At 37.5% G+C, this 25629-nt stretch overlaps 2 protein-coding genes across 4 annotated transcripts in view; one reads left to right on the top strand and one right to left on the bottom strand.

Moving 5' to 3' along the window:
* Positions 1 to 18099, bottom strand: part of KIAA1328 (KIAA1328 ortholog) — a 383661-nt gene extending 365562 nt beyond the window's left edge. The window contains exons 1-4 of one of the 2 annotated variants that reach the window (XM_060118274.1): positions 17994 to 18099; positions 11432 to 11467; positions 10577 to 10719; positions 4026 to 4120 (exon numbers count right to left, since the gene is read on the bottom strand). In XM_060118274.1, the coding sequence (XP_059974257.1) occupies positions 4026 to 4120; positions 10577 to 10719; positions 11432 to 11467; positions 17994 to 18051 (332 nt within the window). In that variant the 5' untranslated portion in view covers positions 18052 to 18099. The remainder of the gene's footprint in view (positions 1 to 4025; positions 4121 to 10576; positions 10720 to 11431; positions 11468 to 17993) is intronic. The other variant, XM_060118275.1, reaches the window with a different exon arrangement.
* A 65-nt stretch (positions 18100 to 18164) lies between these two features.
* TPGS2 (tubulin polyglutamylase complex subunit 2) overlaps positions 18165 to 25629 on the top strand; it is a 56825-nt gene continuing 49360 nt past the window's right edge. For both annotated transcript variants that reach the window (XM_060118278.1, XM_060118277.1), the window contains exon 1: positions 18165 to 18538. In XM_060118278.1, the coding sequence (XP_059974261.1) occupies positions 18457 to 18538 (82 nt within the window). In that variant the 5' untranslated portion in view covers positions 18165 to 18456. The remainder of the gene's footprint in view (positions 18539 to 25629) is intronic.

The raw sequence follows: 25629 nt of genomic DNA, 5'->3' as shown, positions 1-25629 counted from the left end.
CAATCAACATATTTTACCAGAGTATAACAGAGAAAAAAAACATATTATCAGCACAGTAAATGAAGAAAAATCATTTGAAAAAATTCTACTCCTATTTATGACTAAAAAAAAAAAACAACCTCACCAAACTAGGGACAAAAATATATATCCTCAACCTGATAAAGAACATCTACAAAAAACCTATAGCTTACATTGTGCTTAATAAAGATTTAAGATAACAAAGAGAAGGCAAAGATGTCCACTCTAGTCACTTTCATTCCACATTGTCCTGCAGGTTCTAGCCAATGCCAAAGGGCAAGAAAAAGAAACAAAGAATCTATAGATTGTAAAGAAAAAATAAAACTGTTTTAATCTGTAGATGACATAATCCTGTATGTGGAAAATCCAAAGTACTCTGGCAAAAAAAACTACTATAACAAGTGAATTTTAAGAAGTTGATGGATACCAAGTCAATATGACAAAGTCAATTCTGTTTTTTTTAAATTAGAAATGAAATAAAATTTAAAATTAAGTGTACAGTATAATATAAAATTAAAATTACACCATTTATAATAGTATCAAAAAACATAAAATACTTAAGGATAAATACAACAAAATATGAGCATATTTTACAAAATTCCAGGAGGTAATGTTCTTTTAGGAATTAATAAGCTGACTAAAATTTAGTGGAATGCGAAGGACCTCAAAAGAGCCAAAACAATTTTCAAAAAGCACAAAAAATCAATAGGATTTACCTGATTTCAAGACTTACTATGAAATTGGCATCAGGTCAATGGAATGAAATAAAGTGCCCAGAAATAGGCCATGCCTGTGTGGTCAACTGATTTTTGACAAGGAGGCGGAGGTTAATTCTACAGAAAAGGTATAGTCTTTTCTAACATAGGAAAAAATCTTTGCTACTGTGGGATGGGCAAGATTTCTTAGATGGAACACTAAAAACATGAACCATAAAAGAAAAAACTGATGAAGTGAAGTTCATCAAAAGAAAAAAAATTTGCTTTTCAAAAGAAAAAATTAAGAGCATTAAAAGCAAGCTGCAGGTTGGGAGGAAAAAACAAATATTTGAAAACTTACATCCAGAATATATAAAGAACTCTAATACTTCAATGTCAAGAAGGAAGGGGGTGAGTGAAAAAAAAAAACAATAGGCAAAAGATTTGAACAGACACTTAACAAAAGACTGGCCAATCATCACATTAATCATTGGGGAAACACAAATTCATTCCACAAGGAGATATCACTATACTCATGAGAATGGTCAAAATGCAAAGAAATGATAATACCAAGAGTTATTGAATATGCAGAATGATGGAACTCTCATAAGTTCCTAGCGGGAGTGTGAAATAGCACAACTACATTGGGAAACAGTTCGGCAGTTTTTTAATAAAGTTAAATATACACTTAACATATAACTGAGTAATTCCACTCCTAAGTATTTACAGAAGAAAAATAAAACATCATAGCCACACAAAGACTTGTACATGAATGTTAGAGTAGCACCATTCATAAAAGGCAAATACTGGAACAACCCAAATGTCCAATAATAGATGAATAGATGAACAAATTAAGGTACAGGCATACAATGGAATACTACTCTGATAAAAAATGCATTACTCCTATACAAAACAAATTTTAAAAAGTCTCAAAAACACTATGCTCTGAAATAGATACAAAAGGACAAATATTATATGATTCCACTTATATGAGGTATCTAGAATAGCCAAATTCATGAAGCACACAGAACAGTGGTTACCAGGGAATAGGCAGTGGGGAGAGTGAGGAGTTATTTAATGGGGACAGAGTTTCAGCGATGAAAAAGTTCTGGGAATGGATGGCAGAAATGATCACATAGCAACACGAATGTACTTAATATCACTGGCCTTACACTTAAAAACAGTTAAGATGGTAAATTTTATGTTATGTATATTTTACCACACACCAAAAATCATTTTGCTGAGGGAAAAAAGCCAGACAGAAAAAAGTACATACTGTTGGGCCATTTATACGGGTGTGTCAGAACATATAAAACTAAGCAGTAATAATAGAGATCACATTAATGGCTGCCTGGGACGGAGGATAGAGGAGGGGACTGACTGTAAAAGTTCTCAATGTAACTTTCTGGAGTAATCCTACATTTGTCAAAACTCAGTGAAATATATAATTAAAACGGGTACATATTATCGTATATAAATTGCACTTCCATATATTATATTTTAAAATAAATGAATAAGTTTGAGGAGGGAATGAAATGCAACAGAGTAGAAAACAGTATTATAGATATTATAGACTCTTTTCTAGGAATGAGGTTATGTTGTAGTACAAAGAAGGTAGTAGCTAGAGGGAAATATCTGGTCAAAGGAGTATATACTTTATTTCTCAAGGTGAAAGAGAAATGACTGTATTTAATGCCAACAGGAAACCAGTTATTTGAAATCAGGTTGAAACTTCAGAGGTAAAAGAACATGAAGGCTAGGAATGTTCTGTTGCCAGTGTTTGAGGTACATGGAATTCTATCTCTACTTTCCCACTAGCACAAAACTGTCTTGAAGAAAAACAACGGTTTGGCAAGTATGAGTAGAAAAACATAGACTGAAATATCCAGCAGAGGAACCTTAGCAAATTCAAGGAAACAAGAATACATTATCCCCATATACCTGTATGTTAATAGTTAATATAATAATAACAGGGGTTTTTAGCAGTCAAAGTTGTACTAATATTAACCTTGTACTAACACAATGACCTTCTACCAAGAATTGAGCACTTTGCTAGAAAGCAGAAGTTTACTGAAACCAAAACAATATACTCTGAGATGTCAAGTACTCTCTAAGCCTGGTAGCTGAAAATGTTATCAGTCAGGACAATAATGGCAATTCAGGGCCAGTATATATGAAGTCAAACTAATTGTAATTGCTTTAAGGACATCCACATCCATCTTCATGGTAAAAAGCCTTGTGAGATGATCATAAATTAGATGTTTAACAATTAAATATTTTCCCAATACAAAAAACACTACGTGAGATCACGAAAACTCTACTTCAGGGAACAGAACAGTCAAAGAATTCTAGTGAAAGAGGTTACTGCTTATCTCAGGTGGCATATCACATTCAGACTAAGGCATGTACTTTGAAATCTCATACCTTATAACCTAAGCCCCCAAAACATCACTGCTTTTTGTCATCTTTTATACCTGTGATTCTATGATTTAATAAAGTAATTTTTAACTTCAGTCTTTCTAGAAAAGCCTCTACAAACATTCTTTTAAGGTCTCAAAATGAAACACTTCATGTAGTTATCTTTAATTAAAAGTAGAGAAAGAAGAAAAAGACCTACTATTTCCAAACATGCAATTCAATGATAAAAATAAATACAATTTTATCAGTTTTTAGGTATGGCCTTCCCCTAAAGTTAACTTTTATAATTTATATTAATACAGTCCTCTATAAGCATCTTCATTTATTATTTAAGACCCCAAAACTTGGTATGTATATTAACAAAAAATTATACAAAGTTAATATGCTTCATACACATCATTAGTAAACTGGAATAGTATATCCAAACAGCTAAGAACACTCATTCTCAAAATTTAAAATCCCATATTTGAAAGTATCAGAAGTTAGCAAAATGACAACTAGTATTCTTGTGAAAGATGACAATAAAATGTTCTTTTCTGTTTCAGATACTAAAGCAAAACCAAAGTGCTACGCCTCTGATTACAATATCAACCTACATCAATAGCAGAGCTAAGTTTCAAAATGTTCCCTCTTGATAAATGACTGCTGCAGATATTTCCATGAAACAATTTGGGAAATTAAATAAACCAGAAAACATAACTGGAGAGTGTTTCTTTTCCATTTTACGTTTTTTTCTACTTTTCTTTTTGGCACCACAGGATACCTTTTTTTCTAAAAGTCACTGCTCCCATAAGATCAATGACACAATGACATCAGAACATATTTGTAATTTTCTATTTACAAAAAAACCACTCTCTCACATAGTAATGCATTTCATATAAGGTTTTGTCTCACCTGGCCAGTTCTTTAATTAAGTTTGCAATGCGTCTTTTGTCTTCAAGACATAAATCCTTCAATGATGCACTCTTTATTCCTTCCCTGCAGAAATTCTTAAAAAAAAAAAAAAAAGGCTTCTGATCAATTTTCACAAAGAACAATTTTTAAGACTTTTTGAGAAATTTCTTAAAATAAGCACAGGAGATGAAATTTCTTGGATCTCTTTTATCTGGTAGAACACTATTTACCCATTTCATTTAAACATACTGTGAACTCAACACAGGCTAAGGAACTATCTGTCCACCAGGGGACATCTGAAATTTACACAGAAAAGCACACAGAAAGAACTCTTAGGCAGAAATGTGCCTGCTTACGTGTTAGGGAGTATTAAGGAAACAACTTTCCCTTGGTGAATGTCACAGAAACAAACACCTAATGGAAGATACTGAGAATCTTTCCTACACCATAGCCCATGGCTGCTTAAAGGTGTACTAAGGCTGGCAGCAGAAGCACCAGTTCTAAGCTCTCAATATATCCAAAGGTTCAGTCCAAACGGTATTAGACCGAAGAGTAATACTAATAATAGATAACATTATACCTAGTATTATTAGGAATATTCTAAGTATTTTATACTTATCCATTTAATTTTCACGATATTGGGTAGGTATTATTCCTATCCTACAAGGAGGTTACATATCTTGCCTAGGAATATAGCAGTTAGGTAGCAAAATCAAGACTCAAGCATTGATTCCAGAGTCTATATTCTTACTCACTGTACTATCCTATCTCTTGTGCTATAAAAAGTTCTCCTAGTTCCTGAACATCAAAGGGGGGCTTTAAAGCCATGAAACCTAGGGATTCACAAAGGAACCGGAGGTAACATGTAAAAGGAGCATGTTAAAAAAAAAAAAGAATCCTTGGCATTTGCATAACCACGAAGTAGGTTAGTCCAATTACTTCAGGTGGCCAAGAATAATCCAAGACCCCTAAAATGAATCCTGGAATTATTGCTACCCAAATATGGAAAAGATAGGGGAGAAAAAGGAAATGAGAAAGAGGATATAGGAAAAAAAAAAAATTAAATGGATTTGGCTTTAGATACTAGATATGGTCAATTTAAGATGCCAGGAGGATATTCATGTGGAAATGTTTAGTCAGGAAGTTAGAAATGTGGGTCTGGCTCTCAAGTCAGAGTTTTAAAGATTTAAAACTCAGCCATATGTTACTATTGATAATGTTTAGATTTTTATTATTTTCTTTATACTTTTCTATGTTGTAAAATTTTCCTTAAAGTTAAGAAAAAAATATTAGTTTTTAAAAATCATCTCCTAACCCAAGAAATAAATTAAAATTGGTTTTTGAAAAGACAAGAGAAGAATCAGAAGCATACAACATTGTGGGAGAAAAAAGTTTCAAGAATGTGGGGTTAATGGTGCTAATGATCAAAAAAGTTAAACAGAATATAAAAAGAAGTCACTGGATTTGGCAATGTGAAAAATTGCTGAAAACCCTTTAAAAGAAATTTCAGTAAACAAACAAGAGAAACCCTTGCACACAGGCAAGAACTTCGGCAGCACTGTGTTTAGGCAAAAACCTGAAAACACAAATGTTTGTCAACCAGAGTTAAACTGTGGTATATTTATACAATGGAATTCTGTAGCTACTGGTTGTTATGCTGTTGACATTCATCTTCAAACCCATCCCCCATGCTCTGTTTTGTGATGCTGAGGCTGAGACTCTGGAAACTTCATTTCTTCTTTGTCACAACGTTCTGTTAAACTCTGCCAACAGGAAGAACCAGAGGCTCTTTAGAGGAAGACAGGACACATTCCTTTCTCTTTGCTTCCTGTTTCTATCAGTGCCACCCCTGTCAGAGATCTTTACCCTGGCAAGAACAGCTGATTCCAGTTGGTAATTCTTCTGGCCCTCATAGAACCAGCCTTTATCATGTCTGCTTGGGGATAGCAATACCAGTCAGGCAGGTTTCCCGTCATCAGAGGTCAAAGTTCCAGCTCTAAGTGGCTCCCCCTCCAAGCTTCTAGGTTTTAGTAATTCCAACTTGTTCTGTTTTCCCAGCCCTAAAGATGGTGGTTGTTTCTTGCAGTTACTACCTACACGATAACCTAGTGTGCCCTTTTTGCTTTACAGTTCTCCAGCACCAATTTAACAAGCCTTTATATTAAATACTCTCAGTTAAAATAACTGACTAAACCCTGACTGAAATATCAGTGAAAGGAAATGAAATATAACTATATGCAACATAAATAAATCTCAGGAACATAATGTTGAACAAAAAAGCAAATCACACAATATGAGATCATTTATATAAAGTTTGAAATATATATAAAACTAAACATTGTTTAAAAAATAAATACATATTTAGACCATATAGGACAGGGGTTGGTAAACTATGACTACAAGCCAAATCTGGCCCAAAGCTTGTTTTTGTAAAAAAGGTTTATTAAAACACAGCCATGGGGGACTTCCCTGGTGGCGCAGTGGTTAAGAATCTGCCTGCCAATGCAGGGGACATGGGTTCAAGCCCTGGCCCGGGAAGATCCCACATGCCGTGGAGCAACTAAGCCCGTGCACCACAACTACTGAGCTCGCGCTCTAGAGCCCGCAAGCCACAACTGCTGAGCCCACGTGCCACAATTACTGAAGCCTGCACGCCTAGAGCCCATGCTCCACAACGAGAAGCCACCGCAATGAGAAGCCTGCGCACCACAACAAAGAGTAGGCCCCACTTGCCCCAACTAGAGAAAGCCTGCGTGCAGCAACAAAGACCCAACAGAGCCAAAAATAAATACATTAATTAATTAAAAACAAAACGAAACACAGCCATGCACGTTCTTTTATACATTGACATACATATGGCTTTTTCCACACTATAGTGGCAGACTTAGATAATTAAGACAGAAACCATGTGTCTCACAGGGGCTAAATATTTTCCATCTGGCCCTTTAGAGAAAACGTTTGTCGGGCTTTCCTGGTGGCGCAGTGGTTGAGTCCGCCTACCGATGCAGGGGACGCGGGTTCGTGCCCCGGTCCGGGAGGATCCCACATGCCGCGGAGAGGCTAGGCCCGTGAGCCATGGCCACTGAGCCTGCGCGTCCGGAGCCTGTGCTCCGCAATGGGAGAGGCCACAACAGTGAGAGGCCCGCGTACCACAAAAAAAAAAAAAAAAGTTTGTCAACCCCTGATATAGAAAAACAAAAGAATGACAAATACAAAATTCAGGATAGAGATTACCAAAAAAGACGCTGTGCTATAATAAGGGAAGGATACATCTCTACAGACAGACACTACCTCAGACTGCAAGGAAGTCTGAGGCTCTTCCTAGTCAATCTTTCTTTCTTTCTCCTCTCACAGTTGCCAGACTTGTAGTGAAATTTTAAGTCTCTCCCTGAATTACAATAGCATCATGGCAATTCAATGGGGAAAAGAATGGTCCTCTTAATAAATGATACTGGACAAACAGACTATCAGTATGGAAAAATGAACTTGCTATAAAGTTTGTTGCATTTTTAAATCTCTTTAGAAGACAGTTGAAATAAAAGGAATCCAAACTGAAAAGGGGTATGTAAAACTACCTCTATTCACAGATGGCATGATCTTATATATAGAAAATTATAAGGAATTTACCAAAAAACTATTAGATTAGAACTAATAAATTAATTTAGAAAGGTTGCAGGATAAAAAAGCAACTGTGTTTCTGGACTCCAGCAGTGAAAAATCCAAAAATGAAATTAAGAAGACAATTCTATGGGTCACTACCCATAGCATGTACAGAAATTACATCAAAATGGATCAAAGCCTAAATGTAATATCTAAAATTATAAAACTCCTAGATATTGGTATAAATCTTTGAGACCTTGGTTTAGTCAATGATTTCTTAGATATGACAGCAAATAAATAATTAAATAAATAAAAGGAAAACACTGATAAGTTGGACTTCATCAGAATTTAAAACTTTCAAGCTTCAAAGGACACCAATAAGAAAGTGAAAAGAGGATTTCACTTGTGGCACAGTGATTAAGAATCTGCCTTCCAATGCAGGGGACACGGATTCGAGCCCTGGTCTGGGAAGATACCACATGCCGCAGAGCAACAAAGCCCATGTGCCACAAATACTGAGCCTGCGCTCTAGAGCCAGCAAGCCACAACTACTGAAGCCCGCTGACCTAGAGCCCGTGCTCCATCCACAACAAGAGCAGCCCGCACAACACAACGAAGAGTAAGCCCCCATTCGCCGCAACTAGAGAAAGCCCACGCACAGCAGTGAAGACCCAATGCAGCCAAAAATAAAAATAAATAAATAAATTTTATTTTAAAAAAAAGAAAGTGAAAAGACAATTTACAAAATGGGAGAAAATATCTGCAAATCATATATCTGACAAGGAACTTGGAGATGGAATCTATAAAGAACTCTACAACTCATCAATAAGAAGACAAACAACCCAATTGAAAAAGATCTGGATAGACATTTCTCTAAAGGACACATACAAATGGCCAAGAAGCGCATAAAGAGATGATCATTATTGGCCATTAGGAAAATACAAATCAAAACCACAATGAGATACCACTTCACACTCACTACGACAATTATAAATAAAAAAGATGGATATAAAGTGTTGGTGAGAATGTGGAGAATCTGGAATCCTCATACATTGCTGGTGGAATGTAAAATGGTATAGCTACTTTGGTAGTTCATCAAAAGGTTAAACACAGAATTACTACATGACCCAGAAATTCTACTTCTAGGTGTATACACAAGAAAATTGAAAACATACATCCACACAAAAACGTGTACATGAATGTTGACAGCAATATTATTGATAATAGCCAAAAACTGTAACAACCCAAATGTCCTTCAACTGGTGGTTAAACAAAATATGTATTGAGCCATAAAAAGGTATGAAGTAAGGATACATGGTACAACATAGATGAAACTTGAAATCACTATACTAAATGAAAAAAGCCAGTCACAAAAGGCCACATGTTACATTATTCCAGTTATATGAAATGTCCAGAACAGACAAATACAGAGAGACTAAAAGCAGATTAGTGGTTGCCAGGAGCTGATATGAATGGGGAGTGGTTTCTGTTCACTATAAAACACACAAACCATTATATGAAAAAATACTTTCAATTTTTGATAAGAACTTGCAAATTCAACTATTCACATCCTAGTGTGGAGTATACACACTGGGGATATAAGTAACATAGGCAGGCCTTTTGAGCTAATCACATTTAAATCCTGTAGATAACTAAATGTAAAACAGCTGACCCTTAAACAACATGGGTTTGAACTGCACAAGTCTACTTACAAGCAGATTTATTTCAATAAATATATTGGAAAACTTTTTGGAGATTTACAACAATTTGAATAAGCTTGCAGACAAACCACAGAGCCTAAGAAATATAAGAAAAAAAAATTAAGAAAAAAGGTGTGTCATGAATGCTTAAGTGTATGTAAATATACATATAACATTCAAAATATGTGTTAATTGACTATGTTATCAGTAAGGCTTTCATTCAACAGTAGGCTATTAATAAAGTTTTGGGGAGCCAAAAGGTATACACAAATATTCAACTGCCCGGAGTTCAACACCCCTAACATCCGTATTGTTCAAGGGTCAACTGTAATTATTAACAAACTAGACATTGAAAATTTCAATATCTGAACATAAACCAGGTACTGAAAAACATTTTTTGTATAGAGTTCAATAGGAAATGATTTTGGCTTTGTGAGCATTCGTCTTTACAGCGCCTCTGCCACTGTAATACGAAAGTGGCAATAATATAACACTAAAAGACTGAGAGTGGCTGTGTTCCAGTAACACTTTACTCACAAAACAGGAAGAAGCAGATTTGGCCTACAGGTCATAGATTGCCAAACCCTGAGTTAAACTCTGGTTGGGGAGACAAAATATAACAAAAAGTAAAGTGAAATAAACCAATCAGATAGAGCATATACCAAAGGAATGTACAGACACTATTACAGAGGCAAAGAAAGACAAAGGAGAAATCAATGACTGAGCTATAAAAATAAAGTCTTTATGAGATTATCTGCCAAATGAAGGAACTAATAATAATAACAATAATAATACAGGCTAATTTTGTTTTAATAAAGCATTTTCTTATATACAAAGGTTTATCCATCATCAACTAACAAATTCAGATGAACAAAAATCACAAAGGACACCTAATAAAAGAAAAAAATTGTCAATTTGATTTACTAACTCCACACAGATCAGGATTTAAGTCTTTGGAGACATACTAAGACAATAAATGTTTCTTAACTAAGGCTTAAAGCAAGCCTGGACATTTTGGAACAAAATGAGTAATACACATACTTTATATTCATACTAAGCAAAGCATCCTAGAATCCTCTGTATCTTTAAAAATGCTTGTAGATCATCTAATTATCTTTCAAGGGCTCTTCTACCCTTATCTATCAGTTATTGGCCAGCACAAAAAAATGACTTACTGGTCAGCATTTATAAAGACTGGAGAATAAGGAAAAAAAAAAAAAAAACAGAAAAAGAGAAAAAGAAATTACTGACCTGTTCATCTACTGAATCTCCTGCACCTTTTAAAGACTCCATGGAGACAGAAGTAGCAGTCACCCTGGAAGTCTTAAGTTTAACATCAGCTTTTGGATTCACCATCTTGTGTCTTGATCTGATATTTCCTTCTGTAGAAATTCCTAAGGATTTCCATCAAACAAGATTTCAAAATTATATCTTTTCATTCTCTTAAACCCTCCCCCCACCAACCTCTTCCTTGATATCCTCTACTTATGGCACCTGATGGGGAAATCTCTTACTTTATAAACTTCGTTTTAAGGCTCTGTTAATAAATAACGAATCATGAAAAGATGTTTTGCATGCAAAGATTCAACTGAAGTATTTTTAAATGGGGATGTGAACATCTGTAAGTCACATTAAAACCAATAAACTACAACATACCATACATACCTTAACTTATTGGAAATTAAAAATCTGATTTTTCACATAATTAGGATGTCTCCAGTGGTTCAGTTTTACTACTCATCTCTTAACAACCAGTAAGTAAGCTTTCAAGTCTATTACATAAACACTATATAAAGAAGTTTTCACATTTTTTTGAAATATAAAATTTAAACTCTTATTTGTAATACGTCAAGAAAAGGATCTCTTGCTCTTTAACACATGAATGAAGTATTCTGTAAATTCATCAAAAGCTGACTTGCCCAGCCAGCCCCTAAAATAAGGCAGTATTTCAAACCTTAGTGTGGTCATACCAAACATTTAAAAAAATTAGGTTCTGATGAACTGTTCTGCATCTACTTATACCTACAAAGTTATCCTAATGTTTTTATTTTCTCCTAACTCTTAAGAAGCAAAGGAAGTTTACCAAATTAATGCAGAAAATCATACCTGGAACATACACTACTGACTGTTCTTCATCAGAAACTATGTAGGAAGTCATAAAGGAAAATACTAGAAAAGATTATCCAACATCCAAACATTGCTGTTCTGTACTTCTGTTATAATTTGTAATTTCTTTTGACCTGGGCGTTTATAACTAGCTTTTAAAAACAAAACTAGAAAGCACCATAATTAAAATAAATGTAGCAAAATTAATAATCTTTTAAAGTTAATCTTTATATATTCACAACTATCTGCTTTGTAAAAATTTTGGAAGCCCTTGTTCCATAAAAGTTTTATCCATGCTTATTCCCAAGTGAGATACACTACAAATTAGTTTCCTTTCATTTTCTTTCCTTTCGTAAACAAGGAGATAAATACTCCATTTTGCTCATCATCGGTGAATGACAAGTTATTTTAGGCATGAATAAGTAATTTCAAAGTGAGCTTTAGCTTTTAATTTTAAAGTAAGCTTTAGCATTGACATATATAAAGTACCAAATGTAAAATGGATAGCTAGTGGGAAGCTGCTACATAGCACAGGGAGATCAGCTCTGATGCTTTGTGAGGACCTAGAGGGGTGGGATAGGGAGGATGGGAAGAGGCTCAAGAGGGAGGGGATATAGGGATATATGTATACTTATAGCTGATTCACTTTGTTGTACAACAGAAACTAACACAACATTGTAAAGCGATTATACTCCAATAAATATATATTAAAAAAAGAATTTGTAATTTCAAAGTGAGCTTCAGCTTTGAAGAACAAACACTGTTTGAGGGCAAGTCAATCACGCAAACACAAAAAACATTTTTTATTCTTCTGCAGTATATTCATGAAATGTCTCAAGAAGCCCTACTATTTAACAATTTGAAGAAATTTAAGACAAAAAAAACTATTTTGAATTTCAAAAGGAGAAATTCAGAAAGGCTAGAACACTGCTATAGAAAGGGAACCAATATAATAAGAAAGTTTACTTTCCAGAAGTAAAATTTTATTCAGAACTATATCTAAATCCAGGTACGTCCACCATTTGATAACCTTCTATTACACTTCCAGGAAGTAAGTGTCTAAACAATTTTTTCCAAATGACCTAGAAAATACTAAAGTTTTCTGTTACTTTATAAAACTCTTTCTTTTCCAAAATTTGTAGACAAACCAATTATTAACTATTTCCTCCTGGGAAAAGGCTGGAATAAAAACAGTGGATTAATAACATGTTAAAAAAATCAATATATTTCAGTTCAGAATCAATTCTAGTAATGGAATCTTTTCAAGGAATGCTGATTGGAAATGCCTAGAATCCTTATGTAACACAAAGATGGTGCTTACTGTCTGAGCTGCCTGGTGGTTTCTAACAGCTCTCTGCAGCACTATCACAGCTTCAAGCTTTTGGCTGATAGGGCCTCTAAAAACTTTAAATTCCCTTAGACATCAGGGATGGAGCTTAGAAAATTTTAGGAGGCACATAAGACAAGTAAACAAGCAAAAACTTAGACCCCACAAGTCCAAGGAAATTGACTGCAACTAACACTGGAGCAGAGAGAGAATTTCTAAATTCACTGACAAACAATCCAAAAAAAATCCTTACAAAATGAAATTGTGCACGCTCTTTAACAACAGATTCATTTTTTACATCCCTTGGGACTGCACACACTGCAGGTGCTCAAATAAATGTTTAATCATTTGCTGTTGGAAATATACACATGGGAAAAAGTACCCAGGGGAAAAAATTCAAGATGACCCAGGACATATTCCATATGGCAGTGTCTTCAATTAGAGTATAAAGTAGTGATGAATTTGCAGAATATTCTCCATTTCCAAGGATGACCTATGGAAAGACTGACATAACAGAGTCCTGGAAAACAGACTACACTTCTCTGGATCATTCACAAAGGAGCCTGCTCAACAGCTGGAAGAGACCAGCCACTGAGGACCCCACTCAGCTGCGCCTTGATTTGGAAGCTCATCAAGTATTTTACACTTTCTCCTCTCTTCTCAAACCAGATACCACCTCCCCCATCCTTACTCTAAGCTAATAACCTTGCTTCCTATTTCTTTAAGAAAAACAAACTGTAGAAGCCTTCCACAAGCTTCTATTTGCAGATTACATGATATTACATATAGAAAACCCTAAAGACTCCACAAAAAAACTGTTAGAACGAATAAATAAATTCAGTTTGTTTATAAACAAAAGTTGTAGGATACAAAATCAATATATAAAAATCTGTTGCATTTCTATACAAGAATAACCAACTATCAGAAAGACAAATTAGGAAAATAATCCAATTTACAAATGCATCAAAAAAGAGTAAAATATCTAGGAATAAATTTAACCAAGGAGGTGAAAGACCTATCCACTGAAAACTATAAGACATTGATAAAAGAAAATGAAGAAAACACAAATAAATAGATATTCCATGCTAATGAATTGAAAGAATATTGTTAAAATGTCCATAAAGCAATCTACAGATTCAATGCAATCTGTATCAAAATTCCAATGCCATTTTTCACAGAAATAGAACAAACAATCCTAAAATTTGTATGGAGCCACAAAAGACCCCAATTAGACAAAGCAATTTTGAGAAAGAAGAATAAAGCTGGAGGTATCACACTTCCTGGTTTCAAAATATTACAAAGCTATAGTTATCAAAACAGTACAGTACTGGCATAAAAACAGACACAAAAGACCCCCATGACAGCTACACTGTTCCTGCTTTATTTTTCTCCATGGCACCCGTAATCACTGGACATACAATATTATTTTACTTATTCATGAACTCATCTCATTTCACTAAAATGTAAGCAGCAAGTGGGTGAAGATTTGCATTGTTTTGTTCAATGTTGTATCACCTAAGGTCAAAGCATGCCTGGCTCATGGTAAACCATCTATGAACGAATGAAATTGATACTTATTTAATCCTATGAGGCACTGTCCAACAACTCAGTGTTATCCTTCTCTTTTTGTCCTATTCAAAATATGCACACAAAACCCACTAGCTACATCTATGCCAAATTTCTTTTCAAGTATAAAAACGCTAAATAAACAGACCTCAACACAAGTTTTTATAAATAAGACAGAAATATTTGAAATTGCCTCCATCCAACCTATCCTTTCTAATCATTTATAATCTATCTTCAGCTCATTATCTTAAGAACCCAAATATTTACCTTCTTCAAATACAAAGATTACCAACAAATATATATCTTATGGCAAAGTCAAAGAGACACAATATATACCAAATGTACATTGGACCTCTTATTGGGTTCTATCTGCCACCTTAGTTCTACTTGGTTCATTTGGAAGTGCCTCAATAAGACAAGTACAGCAAATTATAAAGAGCCTTTAATGCCCAAGTTTCTTGAATTAAAGTAGTAATGAGAAACTCAAGGCAGAAGTGGTAGAGAGAAATAAGTATACCTACCCTGACCAGGATCTGAAGAAAATAAACTTAGTACTTCCCACTTTACCCTACCTTATGAGTTTGAATCACTTAACAACAACGTGTGTATTATTATTACTAACCACAACAATTTTCCTGACTAGTATATTATTTTAACATCAACGTAAAGTCTCTATTTTTTTTTCTTTTTTTTTTGCAGTGCGCCGGCCTCTCACTGTTGTGGCCTCTCCCGTTGCGGAGCACAGGCTCCGGACGCGCAGGCTCAGCGGCCACGGCTCACGGGCCCAGCCGCTCCGCGGCATGTGGGATCTTCCCAGACCGGGGCATGAACCCGTGTCCCCTGCATCGGCAGGCGGACTCTCTACCACTGAGCCACCAGGGAAGCCCTAAAGTCTCTATTTTTAATTAAAAACTCAATGGCAGAGATTATAGCTACTGCAATGTTTTGACCAGGTCCTTTACAGTTCATATTTGTTAATATCAAGTTCATAATACTGTTAATGATAATACACTTGAGTGCACTTCAGCAAATTTAAATATTGCAGAAACACTAACTTCTTTTGATATTACCAGGAGCTATAATGAAGGAGGAAAGCAGTTTATGGCCGAAGGGGCATATTCTACTTGCAGATTTAAGCCATAAATGACAACATGGCATACTCATTGTTTACACATTGGGTATAAAGACATACCTTGTGCAAAACAGCACTGCTGAATCATACTGTGCAGGAGATACATAACTCATAAGAACAACAGTAAGAAAAAGGTGATATTCAGTCACAGATGATCTGTCCTCACATGATGGAAACATCCAGGACTAGGAAATCGCTCAATCATATTTCTCTAATTGTTTAGGTGAAACACAGAAAATCTTTCAATAGTGTGAAAAGAATACCAGATCATAGGTGCATACTCTTTGGTCTTTTTCTATTGAAAGTTCTAACTATAAATGCTTTGGGGTGGTCTGGGAAGTCATCATTGTGACAAGAAAAGAGATCAAGATCAAAAGACACCTGACTAAATCAAATGATTCATAATTATTGTTATGCTTTTTAGCAAAGATTCAGTAACAAATTTATATCTGACAATGCTTTTACATCCTATAGAGATTAAAATGAAAATATCTGAGACTGGATATTAATTGGTCATTATGTGGAATAGGAAGGGTGATACTGGTAACCTTGCAATTCCTTTCAAGCATCTGAATTTCTACAGAACGTAATCAACACCATTTTCCCCATATAATTTCAACTCCCCACTTTGAATGGGAAGATTAGTATTTTACATAAATTTTTAGAGTAAGGGAGAGTGTAAGAGAAAAGGAAGGCTATGTGACTTCTATATGAAATAGGGAGTAATATGACTGCACGAATAACTGAGAGTACAGGGTTTCTAAGACCAAGAGCATAGATTCATTTTACATACCTATTAACTTAATCAGACCCACTGCAACAGACTGTCTCCCCTCCCCATGCCCCACACACATTCTATATCAGAACAATATTCTTATATATTCTGTATCAGCACAATAGCATTGGTTATACAGAAAGTTAAGGAATAATAACCAAAGCCACATGGGTGGTTATGAAAATAATTACACTAAAGAAGCACATTAGGGCTTCCCTGGTGGCGCAGTGGTTGAGAGTCCGCCTGCCGATGCAGAGAACGCGGGTTCGTGCCCCGATCCGGGAAGATCGCACATGCCGCGGAGCGGCTGGGCCCGTGAGCCATGGCCGCTGAGCCTGCGCGTCCGGAGCCTGTGCTCCGCAACGGGAGAGGCCACAACAATGAGAGGCCCACGTACCACAAAAAAAAAAAAAAAAAAAAAAAAAAAGAAGCACATTATAAGCTAATAATCTTCAAATATCTCTATCACAAAATTCTAACAATGCAGAGGTAATGTTTCACGAGAAAGTATGACTCATCCCAGTTTCCTGACTTCCTAATTCAGCCCACTTGTTCCCAGTGTACATATTCTCCTGATAGGTAAAGAAAAAAATATTTGATTTGCACAGTGCATCAGTGTGCTTTTATCCACCGTGTACACGATTTCACTTGATTCTCACCGACCTATCACACACAAGTGGTAATTATGTTTAGAAAGTGCATAACACTAAACACGGAGCAGCAAGAAATGCAAAAATATCCCACTCTCCATGGCATGACACTTTAATCCTAGTAATTCAACAAGGGTAACTGATAATACAACTTTCTAAGTTTTACTGAGAGCTAAGTAGAACGTGCTAAGAATGATTCTGCCAAAGTTAAGAGCAATGCCTCCAACAATGCCATCACCAATCCTAGTAAACAGACAAAAAGACTCGCCTCTGAGGGCACCCAATACACTGAATGCCTTCCTTTCAGGTAACACTCCTCTAACATGAAGCAAATTATCAGAACCAAAGATCAGTCTAGAACAGTCTACCTAACACAGGGAAAGGCCCAGTTCTGTCACACATCTCATCATAGATATTAATCTGGGAATACTACCGCAAGGATAAAAGGCCACAGCTTCTCTACCATAAAACAACCCAAGAACTTCAGTCCTGCTAGTGGGACTCGCAATCTACAAGCAAATCAACACTACTTCCAGGCCCTAAAATCTGCATCGCGTCTTATTCCATAATCATCATCACCAGATCATGTCCGCGTGAAACCAAGTCCACACTTCTCCGAAGACCTCAGTATGAAAATAAATCACCACTGACAGGCCTTCTAAGTCCGACAAGGTCCTGACTTACTCTTAACAACGCATACTGAGGACACTCCTAAACCAAGACAAAAAGCTCTTGGACCCAACACCATGCACTCCTCCACAAGCTCACTCCGCACAGACTAGGCCGGCCGGAGGTCATCCCGGGCAGAGGGACCCTTCCAGTCCCAGGAGAGGCCAAGACTCTAGGCCATCTTTCCAGAGCTCACTACCAAGGAGGGCTGGGAAACATCTGTGCCGAGTCCCCACGCCTGAACTCCAGCCTGGAGACAGTGCAGGCTCTCTGACACCTAATACCCAAGGAAGAGCATAGCCCAGCACCCGGACGGCGGCCGGACGGGACGGCCCCGCCACCGGGGTCCGCGGCAAGCTTCTCCCCTGCACTCCGCGTCCCTCGCGACCGCTCGCCGCCCCGGGGAAAGCGCCGGCGCCCCCTGCCAGGTGGGCAAAGGATACAGTCGCGGCTCCAGAACGCCGCCGCGCTAGGTCGGGAGGGGCCCGCCACGTCCGCCATCTTGAAACAACCGCCACTCGGGGCGTCCCGCCGGGGCTGTCCAACCCCGGCCTCCAGGCCCGGTCCCGATTGGCCGCACTGCGCAGAGGCCCGCCCCCGCTTGCGCAGCCGGCCCCGGCGGGGCGGGAGGGTCCGGGCGGTGGAGTCGCTGTGTCCCGGCGGCGTGGCGTGGAGCCCCCGCCGGGGCCGCGGGAACGAGCGCCTCGCGGAACTGCTACTCCCAGAGCAGCCCGGGACCCCCATCTCCGCCCCGCCGCGCTCTCAGGCTCCGAGCACTACAACTCCCGGCATGCCGTGAAATTGACGGCCGCGCCTCCCGGGCGGAGTCCGGCCCTCCCGGCCGCCCCGCTCCCCCGCCCTGTCCCAGCCGCTCCTCCGACCGCGCGCGGAGCTGGGACGCGAGCCATGGAGGAGACACCGCCCCCGTTGCTGGGCAGCAACAAGCCGCACCTGGAGAAGCTGACCTTGGGGGTCACCCGCATCCTAGGTGAGTGGGACGAGGGGCCGTGGGGGGCACTGCGAGACGAGGGGTGTGCAGTGGAAGCACGGAGGGAAGGCAAGAGCCAGACCCTGTAGGCCAGTGGGCATCGCGGCTGTAACTTCCGTTGTTAAGGGGGAGAGTGGGGAGTGGGGTGCTTGACTAGGCCGGGGAAGGGTTTGCGGGGAGTGTGGATGCAGAGATGTGAAGCTCGAAGGTCCCCCCACCCGAAGTCCCACCACAGGGCCCAAGAAGGTCGGGCATAGATGTTCAAAGGGGAGACAGCAGGCACCTGACAGTTGGGAGGTGGGCTGTCCCGAGAGGCCTTCTTGGCTTCTGGTGGCAGAGAGAGCTGGGGGAATGTTGCAGCCAACCTCCCAGGGTACCAATTCCCATGCGCCTCCCGTGCATGGCACCTGAAGTGGTCCAGAGGAATCAAGGCTGGCACCGTTGAATGAATGGGTGGTTTTCCTTTACTAACCTTTACTAAGCACTAACCTTTACTCAGTACCCACCGCTATGTTACATGCTGGGGCAACAATAAAATAAAATGAAATGAAACACAAACACAGTTCAGTAATCTATTATCGCTCAGAAGTAGCACACAGGAGGAGGTGATTGACCTTATCTGGAGAGTTAAGAAATACGTCCCACAGGAGATGATGCTAAATTTTGAAAGACAAATGGGAGTTAGCCAGATAACTAAGGAGAAAGGCAATCTAAGCAGGCCGGAACAGTGTGCTTCAGTTCCTTCCCATCGCATTCATAATAAAATCCAAATTCTGTACCGTGGCCCACAAGTCTGCTATAATTTGCCCTCATCTGTCTTTCTGACGTTATTTTAACTCTGGCACTGCCGCAGTAGCCTCCTTGTACCATGAGCACGCTAAGCTTATTCCCACTTAAAGGCTTTTGCGATTTACTAGACCTTGCATCTGGAATTCTCTTCCTGTCAATGTCTCTCTCTGACTTCATTCAGATCTCTGATTAAATATCACGAGCTCAGAGAAGCCCTTCCTGAATATAGTCTTAATAACACCCTTCCCTATTACTCTGTTCCCTTATCCCACTTTTTTTTTTATCCTCACGGCTTTGTCACTACTTGAAATTATATATTTTACTTGAAATTATATATTTATTTGGTTGATTTTTTTGTCTGTCTTTTTTCTGTAGTAGAAGTCCATGAGAATAGGAACTTTGTATTGCTCTTCCCTGTATTCCCCAGTGCCTAAGACAGTAAATGAGGCATGAAACATCCTGATGTGTTTGGGAGAAGTGATAGATTTTAGAAATGAAATTATAGAGTAGGGCAAGGAGAGATCTAATCATCAAGACCACCCATATCCTATCTCCTCATTCTTATCCAAACTTCTGCCCTGTTGCTTCTTGTACTCCTGGACTCAGGCAGGTCTTGCTATTCCACAGGCATGCTTCATTAGTATCTTTATAAGTCTAGGAAGTTTTCTCTAAATAAGAAGTTATTTTCTTTTGATAAATCTTTAATCTACTCAAGTCAAGCCAACTAAATTTCCCTTAAGCTGTCAGCTCGATTTAAAGACCTAAATAATTAAGTGACTGTAAACATTTTAAATTTCATTTATGCATTTAATATATTCTATCTATTAAGCATTTCACATGTCTGGCAAACTGGTAATAGCTACAAGTCAAAAACTACGTAAGGAATTAACCGACTCTGTTAATTAAACTTTTAGGAAATCTAGCCTCCTGTAAACAGTCTATTTATAAACTTAATCAAAACCTAATAATTTCAAGTTAATAATCACAAGTCGAAAATCATTGGCAGACATACCTCAGAAATATTGAGGGTTTGGTTCCAGACCACTCCAATAAAGTGAATATCCTAATAAAGTGAGCCACACAAATTTTTGGTTTCCCCGTGCATATAAAAGTTATGATTACACTATACTGTAGTCTATTAAGTGTGCAATAACATTATGTCTAAAAAAATGTACATACCTTAATTAAAAAATTTATTGCTAAAAAATGCTAAATATCATCTGACAATGCAGGGTTGCCACAAACCTTCAATTTGTAAAAAACGCAATACCTGAGAAAAACAATAAAGCAAAGTGCAGTAGAATGAGTATGCCTGTATATTATTTTTTCACATTTGTTTTTTGTTTGAAAAGATAATATATTAAGGGGATTTTTTTTAAAACAAGCCTGCTGAAGTCAGTGGTGGGTGTATGGTAAACAACCTCCCTAAAAGATATGAAATAACTCCACAATTGCATTTTTATCCAAAACCAAACTCTCAGCATTGCTTAAAGACAGAGAATACCATCTGTTCAGAATGGCTGAATAAAAAGAGAAAAAGCAACAAATCACAGGGCCAGACCCTAATTGTTCCTGCCACACTCCCTCACTACTAGAAGGCTCTGTAACAAGCAGACAGACCCATGAAGAGGCTAGTTGCAAAAATCAACAGAAACTAGAGTCACTAACCTAGAAATCTTTTTAAACAGCACAATAATGCAAAATGAAGGAGATAAAAGTAAAACCTATAGAGAACTAATGCTGAAATCAGGAAATAAAATGTCAAACAGACAACTGAGGAAAACTCTTACCAAAAAACAACTGTGAAGCAGAAGAAAATGGTAAGTCTAAACTCCAAACAAAATTAAAATACATGAACAAGTATAGAAAATTCAATGAAAGAAAGTGTGAACCAAGGATATAGTATCTAGCCAAACTGTCTTTAAAATAAAAGAACTTAGGGAATTCTACACCCATGAACCCTTCCTGAGGAATCTACTGGAGGATAGATTTCATCAAATCAAATATAGCTTGGGAAACCTTCAGCAAAAAGACTGATGCTGAGCATCATTTTCATACAGACACATACACATGAACATACATAAATACATACATGTAAGACTAAAACAAAGGTGGGAGGAGAGTGAAGGAATGATGTACCAGTTGTTATCTATTATGACAAATTAAAAGGGCATTTGAAAGGGTATAAGTACAATGTAACTGGTGGGCAGATTTCTTAGATGACCTCCAATGCCACCTACCTTTGTATAACACTTTACTCTTGAAAATGGGCAGGACCTGTGAAGATGATGAATATCATTCTATGGCTTAGGTTACATTATATGACAAAGGCAGAGATTTTTTGGTGTATGTAATTGAAGTACCTAATCAGTTGACTTTGACTTAAAAGGGACATTATCCTAGGTAGGCCTGACCTAATCAGGTGAGCATTCTAAAAGAGGGTATAGAAGTCAGACAGATTTCCTCCTGGCTTTGAAAAACTAAGCTGCCATGTTGTGAGAGATCCTAGGAGAGGACCAATAGCAAGGAACTGCTAGTGGGTTCTAGGAGCTGAGAGCAGCCTCCTAGCTCATGGTCATCAAGAGAACAGGATCCTCAGTCCTACCACTGCTAAGTGTGGTAATTTGTTATGCAGCACAGAAAACTAGTACATATTTTATTACCTGGAAGTGGGTGCTGCTGTAACATATACCTATATGGAAGTGTCTTTGGAACTGGGAAGTGGGTGGAGGCTGGAGGAACTTTCAGGAACTTGATAGAGAAAGTCTAAATCACCATGAAAAGGCTGTAATAGAAATCTGGACTATAACCATATGGAGAATACTGCTGGTGAGGACTCAGAAGGAAATAGCATAATGGCAGAAATAAATCCTACCTTATCAGTAGCTACATTTAATGTAAATAAACTAGACACTCCCATGAGAAGGCAGAAATTGACATAAGATTTTAGAAAAACAAAAACATGATTCAAATATACCCAGTCTACAAGAGACACATTTTGTATTTAAAGACACAAATAGGTTAAAAGTGAAAAGATGGGGGAAACATATACCATGCCAATAGAGCCCAAAGTAGAGATTGAGTGGCTATACTAATATCAGGCAAAATAATCTTTAAAACAAAGTTCATTATTAGAAACAAAGGAGGACAGTTCATAATGATAATAGGTGTCAATGCTCAGAAAGGCAAAACAATTATAATCTATGTGCACCTACAAAGGCCCAAAATACATGAAGCAAAAACTGATAGACTTGAACGGAGAAGTAGACAATTCAACAATAATAGTTTGAGACTTAAACGCCCTACTTATAACAATGGATAAAACACCTAAGCAGAAAGTCAACAAGGAAACAGTAAACTTAAGCAACACTGTAAATCGACTATACCTAACAGACAACCATAGAACACTTTACCCAAAAAGAGTAGAATAAAAATTCTTCTCAAGTATACATGGAGTAACCTCAAGAATAAACCATATGTTTGACAAGCTGAAATGAATTTTAAAGGATTGATATCATACAAAGTGTGTTCTCTGATAATAGAACACACCCAAACTGTGGGACAGAGGGAAATCATAAAAACAGAAATCAAACTTCCTCAACCTGATAAAGGGCATCTATGAGAAATCCACGGCTAACATGCTCAATGGTGAAAAACTGTATGATTTCCCATTAAAATCAGGAACAAGACAAATATTCATGGGATCCCCAGCACCACACCAGGTTCGACAGTTCATTAGGAGCATTACAGGACTTGGGAGACAGTCATGTTGTGATTTATTACAGCAGAAGCAAAGGGAAAGGTGCATGTGGGGAAATCAAGGAAACCAGATGTAAGTTTTCAAGAATCCTCTCAGTGAAATCACATGGGACACAATTGTTCCAGCAACGTGTGACAACACATCTGAAATGTCTACTAGGGAAGCTTATTTGAGCCCAGAAGTCCAGACCTTTTATTGGAAATCCATCATTCAGACATCCTCTACCTAGTATGTACCAAATTTGAGACTCCCAGCAGAAAGCTTGTGTTCAGCATAAACCATATTGTAACAACAGGTAGGTACAATGAGCCATTCTTTTTTTTTTTTTTTTTTAAATAAAGTGAGCCATTCTTACCAGGCAATGGTGGGAACCCTCCTGAAATCCAAGTTCCCAGATGCCAGCCAAGAACCAACCTTACAAGCAGGCCTTTCTAAATATTGCGGTCTCAGGCATGCTGTGTTCACTCTTTTTTGCACAAGAACTCCCCTCTTACAACTTCTATTCTGCATTTTACTGGAGATTCTAGTCAGAACAATTAGACAAGAAAATGAAATAAAGACATACATTGGGAAAGAAAGAAGTAAAGAGCTATTTGCAGATAACATGCTCTTGTATATTAAAAAAGTCCTAAGAAATCCACCAAAAAAAGGGAAAAAACCCTACACATTAGCAATGAACAATCCAAAAATAAAATTACAGAAACAATTCAATTTACAATTGGGTCACAACAGTAAAATACTTAGTAAAAAGTTAAATTAACAGAAGTAAGCAGTAAACGAGCACACTAAAAGAAGTGCATGACTTGTACACTGAAAACTACAACACATATAAAGAAATTAAAGAACACCTAAATAAATTGGAAGACATCTCATATTTATGGTTTGGAAGTCTTAATACTGTTAGAATCCCATACTCCCCAAATTGATCTAAATCTACAATCCCTATGAAAATGTCAGCTGCCTCTTTTGCAGAAATTGACAAATAACCCAGTCCTAAAATTAATATGGAAATGAAGGACACCCAGAATAGCCAAAACAATCTTGGAAAAGAGGAACAAAAGTTAGAGGACTTAAACTCCACTATTTGAAAATTTACTACACTTGGGATAAAGAAAATGTTCTGCAGATGAATAGTGGTAATAGTTGCACAACAATGTGAGTGTACTTAACTGTACACTTCAAAATAGTTAATATGGCAAATTTCATGTATATTTTACTATGATAAAAAAATTTACTCCAAAGCTACAGTAGTCTTCACTGTGGCACTGGCATAAAGATAGAAATATAGATCAATGGAATAGGATTGAGACTCCAAAACTAAACTAAAACATATATGGTCCACTGATTTTCAACAAGGATGTCTGTACAACTCAGTGGGGGAAAAACAATCTTGCCAACAAATTGTTTTGTGACAACTGGATAGCCACATGCAAAAGAATGAAGTTGAACTCTTACCTCAATTCAAATACAAAAATTAACTCAAAATGGATCTTAGATATAAATGTAAGCACTAAAACATAGACCTTGGATTCTTTTTTTTTTTTTTTTTTTTTTTTGCGTTACGCAGGCCTCTCACTGTTGTGGCCTCTCCCGTTGCGGAGCACAGGCTCTGGACGCACAGGCTCGGCGGCCATGGCTCACGGGCCCAGCCTCTCCGCGGCATGTGGGATCTTCCCGGACCAGGGCATGAACCCGTGTCCCCTGCATCGGCAGGCAGACTCTCAACCACTGCGCCACCAGGGAAGCCCTAGACCTTGGATTCATTTTTAATGACTTTGGATTAGGCAATAGATTCTTAGATCTGATACCTAAAGTACAAGAAACAAACAAACAAAAAAATAGTTAAATTGGATTTCATCAAAATTAAAGATGTTTGTGCTTTTAAGGATACCATCAAGAAAGTGAAAAGACATCCACAGAAAAGGAGAGACTTTTTTCAAATCACATATACAATGAGGGACTTATGGGTGGAATCTATAAAGAACTCATACAATTCAACAAAAGAAGTCAAATAACCCAATTTAAAAGGATCTGAATAGATAAACATTTGTCCAAAGAAGATATACAAAGGCCAATAAGCACGTGTAAAGATGGTCATCATTGATCATTAAGGAAATTCAAATCAAAACCACAGTGAAATACCACTTCACACCCACTAGGATGCCCATAATCAGAAAGACTGACTTAAGTGTTGGCAAGGAAGTGGAGAAACTGGAACACACATACACCACAGGTGGGAATGTAAAATGGCACTGTCACTTTGGAAAACAGTTTGCCACTTCCTCAAGTGACCATATGACCTAGCAATTCCACTTCTGGTTATATACCCAAGAGAAATGAAAACATTTACATGCAAAAATAGGTACACAAATGTTCTTAGAAGCATTATTTGTAATAAAGTAGAAACAGTCCAAATGTCCATCAACTGATGATTGGGTCTAAAAAATGTGGTGTATCTATACAATAGAAAATGTTGGCAATAGTAAGGAGTAAAGTGCTGATACATGCTACAATATGGATGAACCTTGAAAACTAAATGAAA

The sequence above is a fragment of the Mesoplodon densirostris genome, chromosome 15 (assembly GCF_025265405.1).
Source record: "Mesoplodon densirostris isolate mMesDen1 chromosome 15, mMesDen1 primary haplotype, whole genome shotgun sequence".
NCBI classification, from domain to species: Eukaryota; Metazoa; Chordata; class Mammalia; order Artiodactyla; family Ziphiidae; genus Mesoplodon; species Mesoplodon densirostris.
The sequence above is the reverse complement of the archived record's forward strand: the minus strand, read 5'-3'. Positions and strand labels throughout refer to the sequence as shown.